This window comes from Uranotaenia lowii, chromosome 1 (assembly GCF_029784155.1).
Source record: "Uranotaenia lowii strain MFRU-FL chromosome 1, ASM2978415v1, whole genome shotgun sequence".
Taxonomy (NCBI): domain Eukaryota; kingdom Metazoa; phylum Arthropoda; class Insecta; order Diptera; family Culicidae; genus Uranotaenia; species Uranotaenia lowii.
The window spans coordinates 120,921,672-120,929,900 of record NC_073691.1 but is presented as its reverse complement, the minus strand read 5'-3'; the positions used below and the strand labels follow the sequence as shown (position 1 = coordinate 120,929,900).

The 8,229-nt window shown below is 39.9% G+C and overlaps 2 protein-coding genes across 2 annotated transcripts; one reads left to right on the top strand and one right to left on the bottom strand.

Moving 5' to 3' along the window:
• Nucleotides 1-1,020: 1,020 nt before the first annotated feature.
• LOC129737869 (uncharacterized) lies at nt 1,021-3,247 on the top strand. Its single transcript, XM_055729032.1, has 3 exons — nt 1,021-1,073; nt 1,131-2,596; nt 3,150-3,247. Exons 1-3 carry the CDS (start codon nt 1,021-1,023, stop codon nt 3,245-3,247), a joined length of 1,617 nt encoding a protein of 538 aa, XP_055585007.1.
• Nucleotides 3,248-4,943: 1,696 nt separating this feature from the next.
• LOC129756110 (pheromone-binding protein-related protein 6-like) lies at nt 4,944-6,614 on the bottom strand. Its single transcript, XM_055752871.1, has 4 exons — nt 6,511-6,614; nt 5,987-6,244; nt 5,834-5,909; nt 4,944-5,391 (listed from the first exon to the last, which is right to left on the bottom strand). Exons 2-4 carry the CDS (start codon nt 6,056-6,058, stop codon nt 5,117-5,119), a joined length of 423 nt encoding a protein of 140 aa, XP_055608846.1. The 5' UTR covers nt 6,059-6,244; nt 6,511-6,614; the 3' UTR covers nt 4,944-5,116.
• Nucleotides 6,615-8,229: the final 1,615 nt, after the last annotated feature.

Below are 8,229 nucleotides of genomic sequence, written 5' to 3'. Positions count from 1 at the left end.
CTTTTGCTCATTGTGGCGCTCCTAGTGGACGGATTTGGAAACTTTTTTCACCCACGTATCGGGAAATTCATTACCTTTCACCATGTATTTATGTCATAACACCAAACGATAGCATTTTGTAAACAACCGCCATGGAAGCCGAACGGAGAGATCAAATTGTGCACAGTTTTCTTATGAGTACGAATAAGAGAAAACTGTAAAGTTTGGTAAAAAAAAAAAGAGAATTTCTTCGAAACAGCAATGAATAATTTTTTTAATTTTTTTTTATGAAAGAGTAAAGAAAATGCTACATTTGTATGAAAAACAAAATATGAATTCGTTAATAAATGACTGAACTACACGCAATTGTTTGTGTTCCAATATTAAATGAAGCAGACTTTACATCCGTCGAACTTGGTCAGCACTTGGTCGTACAGCTGTCGAGCACGGATTCTGGCCACATTGTTCTGCTTCAGCGTCCGATTTGGCTGTTTGCTGGCTCGGAATGACCTTATTCCTTCCCGGAGACGAATTCGTCGCACCGTACTGTGAGCGGCCTGGAACTTATTGGCCAAATCGCGGTCTGAAAGATTGGGATTCCTCTTGACGGCCTTGATGACTTTCCCACGCAGTTTCCGGTCGACAGTTCCACTCCGACGCTTCGAATGCGGCTTCCGAGCCGTCGTCAATGTTTCCTTGTACTGCTTGATAACACGCCATACGGTATTTCTGGGCATTTTAAGCTGTTTAGCTAGCTTCGATGCCGACAACAATGGATTTTCAAGAAAACTGTGCACAATTTGATCTCTCCGTTCGGCTTCCATGGCGGTTGTTTACAAAATGCTATCGTTTGGTGTTATGACATAAATACATGGTGAAAGGTAATGAATTTCCCGACACGTGGATGAAAAAAGTTTCCAAATCCGTCCACTAGGAGCGCCACAATGAGCAAAAGAATTTGTTCCAATATTAAATGAAGCAGACTTTAAGTCATGCCTATCAGCCCTGCCCATCGATGATGTGGCATGGATTGACTTGGAAATGGTCTGGATTCGTATCGACCTAGGCAAACGAAAGCTTTACATTGGTGCTGTGTACCTCCCCCCCGATCGTGCTAAAAATGCGACTTTTGCTGAATCCTTTTCTCGTAGCCTTTCCAAAGTTAGCTCAATCACTAATCCTGAAGACGACATCATTATCATCGGAGATTTCAATCTGCCTGGTTTAAAGTGGTGCTCCTCCCAAAGTAGCTTCTTGTTTGCTGACCCGGAAAGATCCTCATTCACGTTGCCCTCCAACATCATCCTCGACGCTCTAAGTACGGCCACTCTCCGGCAAATCAACAACATCGTTAACGAAAATGGCCGGACGCTCGATCTCTGTTTCGTTAATGACGGGTCTCTTTCACCAACAATCGAAGAAGCTCCTGAGCCTCTGGTCAAGTCCGTCCCTCACCACCCCGCTTTGCTGCTTACGCTCGATGTTTCCGGAATTGTCGCCGTTACCGAAAATCCGGCATCCTTCTTCCACGACTTTAAAAGTGCCAATTTTTCTGCGATTTTTCAAACTCTGGACACCATTAATTGGGAATCTGAACTAGACCCTTCTGATCCAAACGCTGCTGCTGTTAAGTTCACTCACATTGTAAACTACATCATCGATCGCCATGTGCCGAAACGCTCTGCAGTCTCAAATCTACGAGCACCTTGGGTCACGAAAGAGTTGCGACAAATGAAAACGCTGAAGAATAAAGCCCTCCGTTATTACACCAGGCACAAGACTCTTCAGGCCAAAAATCAGTATCGCAAACTTAACTCAGCCTATAAAATACTAAGCACGCGTTGCTATCAGAGCTACCTAATCCGGATTCAGCGTGGTTTTAAAACAAAACCTAAATCATTCTGGCAGTACATCAAGGATCAACGGAAGGAATCCGGCTTACCATCACACATGTTCCTGGATGATACGTCGGCGACTTCGGACCGTGAAATCTGTGATCTCTTTGCACAGAAATTCCGTAGTATTTTCGGCTCTGGCTCAATATCCTCGGAGCAGTTAAATAGTGCAACAAGCAACGTCCCTCATTTGAGCACTTCATTTGATAATTTTGCAGTCGACGAAGATACCATCTTGAAGGCTTCCGTGAAGCTGAAACACAGCTATTCTGCAGGACCGGACGGTATACCAGCCACTTTTTTGAAGCGCTGCATATCACATATGCTAACACCTATAAAACGAATCTTCCAAGCATCGCTCAACACGTCTACGTTCCCCTCTATATGGAAAGAAGCCTACATGTTTCCGGTCTACAAGAAAGGCGACAGGAAGAATGTCAACAACTACCGCGGTATTTCTGCCTTATGCGCTATTGCCAAGTTATTTGAGCTGGTTGTTTTAGACCCTATCTTCTCGTACTGCAAACCATATTTTTCTAATGATCAACATGGCTTTATGCCTAAGCGCTCTACGACCACAAACTTGCTGGCGTTTACGTCTAAGGTGCAAGACAGTTTTGCTTCAGGATTCCAAACAGACGTCATCTACACCGACCTGTCAGCCGCTTTCGACAAAGTGAACCATGAAATTGCTATCGCCAAACTCGATCGCATTGGTTTTTGTGGGTCTCTACTGAAATGGTTTCGCAGCTACCTGGTAGATCGGAAACTTACTGTCCGAACGGTAGAATCCTTCTCCAAACAGTTTTTCGCCACCTCTGGAGTGCCTCAAGGGAGCCATTTAGGACCAATACTGTTCTTGATTTATTTCAACGACGTGCTGTTACTCCTCGATGGACCAAAATTAGCTTACGCAGACGACCTGAAGTTGTTTCATCCCATCTCCGGCCCTGACGATGCCAAGTTCCTGCAGGACCAGTTCAACCTCTTCGCCTCCTGGTGCGATGTCAATTGTTTGCCTTTGAATCGTAGTAAATGCGAAGCAATTTCTTTTTCCCGTAAGCGGCTTCCATCAAATGCAGCGTATTTTCTCGGCGGCGAGGCTATTGCTCGAGTTGAGCACGTGAATGATCTTGGTGTCATTCTTGACAGACGGATGGATTTCAAGATTTACACCAATTACATCGTCGATAAAGCTTCTAGAAGCCTAGGTCTATTGTTTCGCATGGCGAAAGACTTCAAAGATATTTACTGCTTGAAGAGTCTTTATTGCAGTTTGGTTCGTTCGATCCTCGAATACGCCTCTGCTATCTGGTGCCCTTATTACCAAAACGGCTCTGAGCGTATTGAGGCTATCCAACGGCGCTTTATGAGATTCGCCCTTCGTCACCTGAGCTGGCAAGACCCGTTCCGACTTCCCAGCTACGAGAGCCGCTGTCGTTTAATCGACATTGACACGCTGCAAGCCCGCAGAACCGCCGCACGAGCCTCTGTCGTGGCTGATTTGCTTACATCCAGAACTGATTGTCCCTCACTGTTGGAAGGTCTTCAACTCAACATACGACCACGTGGTTTGAGAAATCGTGATTTCCAGCTCTACGTCCCTCTTCGTTTGAATAATTATGGGGCTAACACAGCACTTATAGGTGTAATCAAGACATTCAACCGCTACTACGAACATTTTGATTTTGACGTTTCGAGGGATGCATTCCGAAGAAAAATCCTTAAAGCTTTAAGTTTTGTGTAGACCATTGTATTTGTAGTGTCTTTAATTTTAATTTTTAATTTTATCATTAGGATCAATATGTGATCTGTTGATGTACAATAAATAAATAAATAAATAAATAACTTATCGTTTTTAAGTTTTTTTTTATCAGATTTTAGCTTTTCTGCCTTGAGAGCATTGGAGATAATAGCCTAAATCTGAGAAAAATGCATTAATCTGACAAAAAAAAAACTTAAATCTGATTGATGTTCTCTACACTGCTTCTAAAAGGTTAATTTTGAACAAGAAACGACGAAAGAGTAGGTTTCTGTGTAGGGGAAAAGTTTATATAACGCCCCATGTGGCTAATACGTGCCACCCTTGTTTTGAAGAACCTGAAACATTTTAAGCCTGCAAAATATTACCAGTTTGTTTTAAATTCTGTGATTGGTCATGGCAAGTATGATTTTTTTCTTAAAATGCCCCTGTATCGTGATAATTTCACAACTTAGGTTTTTCTTCAATTCGATCTAAATTTTTAAACACTTTCAATAAGGTGTCACCATGCAGAGAAAAACGAATAAGACAATATTTTCTGACACATCGATAGAGGAGAATCTAAACTATGATTTTATGCTAAAAAATCATACTGAACTCGCTAAGGTATGCTTTTTATGGGTATGTTCTATCACGGCCCATGCGCTCGTTATAACGCGCCAATCGTAGCAGGCTGAAAATAGCATCAATTTTTCAAAAAGGCCAATTTTCATTAAAAATGAACAAAAAGTCTAAATCCATATTTTGAGCGTTAATTCAGCCCAAAAAATCTACTTTTCATTTTTTTGAAATTTTGATTAGTCCGTTTTGATTTTATTTTCAGTCAAAGTGTCTGTAAGTATTCGTGTGTTTTCGGTCTTCGGCTGCTTTCGGGTGCGTTGGGCTGCTAGACGCATATTGAATACACAGCGGCGCGTATTTGCAACACAGTTTTGTTCTGTGGCTTTGAATATGGTTTTTGAAAATCAAGTTTTTGAAGCAACTATAATAATTTAAGTAATAAAAAATCATAGGCGTTTGTAGAAAACACTTTTTTTCAACGATTACATTCATTTTGAACACAATTTGAACGAACATACAGATCCCGGCAACGTTATACAATCCGTGTAGAGCACATCTCTCAGATTTAAGCTTTTTTGACAGATTTAAGCTTTTTTCTTCAGATTTGAGCAGGCAAATAAAGCTTAAATTGGAGGAAAAAAAAAAGCTTAAAAACGAGATTCCCCAGGCTAAGTTAAAAGATGTTGGTCACACGATACATAGACAAATCGTGTAACGTTGTCGGGATCTGCTTAAATAGAGTAAAACTATCAAATGATCACGAATTGTTCTAGTTTATTGTCTAAAAGTTTGGAAAGAATCGGTAAACTAGGTAGTTTTTGAAAGCGTTGCAATTTGATTTGGGACACCCTTTATTATAAGTGAAAAGAAACCCAATTTAGCACTTTTTATTCTCCCATTCTGATTGATGGTCCCAGGCTTAGGGCAGGAAATAGTGCACGGGATCCTTTTGCTTCCAGCAGCTATTCAACCAGAAAGCCTTCTCGCAGAGATTTTCGCCCTGGGGATAGAGGCATCGTTTAAACCAGTTCAACGTGATCAGGTGCATCGAGTCCGGGAGGAAGTCCTGAATTTTCACGTAATGGAACTCGCCCTTATCGTTGACCACTTCGCTCTTGTGGAAAATGCAGTTCATGTAGCACTTGAGCTTTTCATCATCGTGTATGTCCTGATCGCTGAACCGCTTGATGGCATCTGTGAACGATAAATATGTGCATTAGCAAGTTTGGGAGTTTTCGTTGTTGAGAAAATTTTGGCTCCTAGCCTTCGTTGCAATTCGAGAAAAAATACGGAAGTGTTTGGATTGTTTTTTAACCCTAAACTTATGCAGCACCGGAAACGTTACTTCTTCTAACATCTTAATTGATCGAAACAACAATTGTCTGCTTACCGAAAATAAGGCACTGATTTACGTTTCAAACATTAAACATAGAAGAAGCTAGGATATACGTATTTTGATAATATTATTTTTTTTATAAAGCTCATCATTAATTATTAATTTGGGAATTTTCATTTAACGGCTATATCCATGATAAATTCTTAAACGAAGTACCTGATCAAACAATACAGAATCTTCTGGTAGAAGTTTCATCAACAAGATTAAAATTTGTTCATAACTATCCGCTAACAAACTTACCTTCTGAGACGCCCGTCTCGGCAACACATGCATCGTGGAGGGGCTTCATTTTCTCGAGAAATTCCGGTGGCGGATACTGTGTAGAAAGTATAAGATCAATGAAATAATCAGAAATCTCTCGCAATCTGTTTGATCCCGTTTCAATCCACCTACTTCAGCATCCCGTCTGGGCTGTTGGCAGTTGACGATCCCAAACAGAACAACTAACAGCAGCGTCGTAAACATTTTTTTAGTATTCCACCTTCCTTCGCAGGTTGTATTTGTCTGATCTCGTGACTTAAGCGATATTAGTTTTTCTTTTTCACTGGATAGCTGGTTGTTTTTGTGTCCTGGACTACCTCGTTTCTCGTCGGCGTTTGACCGTTCGTTTTTTCTATTTGCCCGCTCAAGGGTTTCAGCGGTGCAGAAATGCTGAAATAACCGAGCAACCATTTCAGTTGTCAGGTGGATAATTAGAAAAAATCCCATAGTCTAGCGCCTTCCGAAACACAATAGAGGGAAGAACAGTGAGAGGAGGAAAATAAAAACAGTACCATACCGGAAAACAGTAGCAGCGAAAATAGTTTCTATTTTCCCAAAAACAAAAGGCGCACATCCATAAAAGAGAAGTGCAACGAAATTATGGAGAGAAAGAAGGCATAAATTGAAACAAGGGCAAAAAAAGCTAACAAACTAACCAACAAACTGCCGGATTCTTGGGTCACGGAAAGAAAAGCGCCGTCCGTCCGTCGGCTCTCGAGAAGATGATGTGCAGCTGCAACTGTTGAAAGAACACGGAAGCACAAAACTGTGGATGTTCTCATTAATTTTGTTCAGTTTATATATCCCTCGCCGAACGTGCATCGCCCCACCCGCCATCTCTTTCTCCACCGGATGAGCACTGGAACACATTTCCGATTGCCCACAACAACAAAGGCAGCAAAACACCTAGAGGCACAATTGAGTGCATTCTGCTGGGGCAGTGAAATTGCAAGTTTTACGAAACGGTGAAAAACGGTTGACCAACAACTGTGCTGACTTACTGTATAAGTTAGGGAGGATGAGAACTTTAAAACTTGTTTTTTTTTAACTTCGATCAGACGACATTTTTCCCTGTAAACACCCGCTAGGAAAATGTTTTTAAATTTCTTAGATCAGTGGTCGGCAACCTTATAAGTCGAAAGAGCCAAAACCATCAAATTTTCAAATTTTTAGAGTTTGAAAGAGCCACATTAAAGATTTATTGTTTTTGTTTTTGATTAAAAAAAAACAAAATAAATAAATGATCAATTAACATAAGTTTTACAAAAATAACGTTAAAACCATTTAAGTTGTTTTGAACTCTTGGATATTTCTTTTAAATCTGTTTCTGATTACCATTGAGTACATGGATTCTTTTCTGGATTGCCTACTCTTCTGACATGGTTCGATCCGTATAAAGCTTAAATGAATATTTTGCATAAAGTTAGAGTAAATTATTTGATTAAGCCACGAATGCCATAAAGATGGTAAAACGGCTATAATCGAAACAAAAAAAATATTTGAACTTATTAACTCAAGAAAATATTGATATCGTCTTCGGCAAAGAAAAGCTTATAAAATAACAAAGTAAAGGAAATAAATTTTCTTAAAATTATCATGCGTTTTTATGACATTTCCCCAGTTCTTTCTAATCCTTTTAAAAAATAAGTATGAGGCTAATTTCAACTGAAACTTATGTAGCTGTTACGAGGCAGTGTGAAGATCGATGATTTTGTTAATAAATCCAGCAGTGTATTTTATTACACAATTCCTACAAATACAATTCATTAGTTTTAAGAATTTTGGAGGAACTAAATTTGACATACTTATAGTGATCTCCTGCCTTGCACAGGTATTCTACGCCATCTTTAATCTGCTAAACTGGGAGTGATCGGTTTGGTACCTAAGATGTTACATTCTAGGTGAGGTAATGATAGTGAAATCTTACTTTGAATGGCTCACCTTGAATTTCTTCAATAGTTAGCTCGAAATATCAATACGGCACAAACGATGGATAGTAATTGGTAAGGAGACAACTGATAAGGGAAAACTAATTATTATAAATACTAAGTAAGATTTACAAAGTTCATACTTAATATTGCGTGCTGATGCGCTGTGGGCTGATATGAGCGGAAAGTGTTACGTCGGGTAACTAAAGGCCTTTTATGCCACCTAAATTAGGAAAAAATTCTAATTACATTATCCTGCTTCAAGTTACACAAATCAACTACCTTGGATAAGTAAATGCACAAGAAAGTAAGTTTAGTGAACACTTAACAATTTTCACGCGGTTGCACGGCAAACACTCTTCGAATCTTCCTCCTCTTAATTCGTTCTTCTCGGTACGATAATGACAACGCCTGACACGCTCGAAATTAATTAACCAATTATCGTTA

What these genes read in the sequence shown, in the direction of transcription:
- LOC129756110 (XM_055752871.1), bottom strand. Translation starts at nt 6,058, where the DNA reads ATGTTTACGACGCTGCTGTTAGTTGTTCTGTTTGGGATCGTCAACTGC. An exon ending in AGCCCAGACGGGATGCTGAA is followed by an intron (nt 5,910 to 5,986) that starts GTAGGTGGATTG and finishes CTTTCTACACAG; the next exon opens with TATCCGCCACCGGAATTTCT. An exon ending in CGAGACGGGCGTCTCAGAAG is followed by an intron (nt 5,392 to 5,833) that starts GTAAGTTTGTTA and finishes TATCGTTCACAG; the next exon opens with ATGCCATCAAGCGGTTCAGC.
- LOC129737869 (XM_055729032.1), top strand. Translation starts at nt 1,021, where the DNA reads ATGGTCTGGATTCGTATCGACCTAGGCAAACGAAAGCTTTACATTGGT. An exon ending in AAGCTTTACATTGGTGCTGT is followed by an intron (nt 1,074 to 1,130) that starts GTACCTCCCCCC and finishes CTTTTCTCGTAG; the next exon opens with CCTTTCCAAAGTTAGCTCAA. An exon ending in ACTCGATCGCATTGGTTTTT is followed by an intron (nt 2,597 to 3,149) that starts GTGGGTCTCTAC and finishes TCTTTATTGCAG; the next exon opens with TTTGGTTCGTTCGATCCTCG.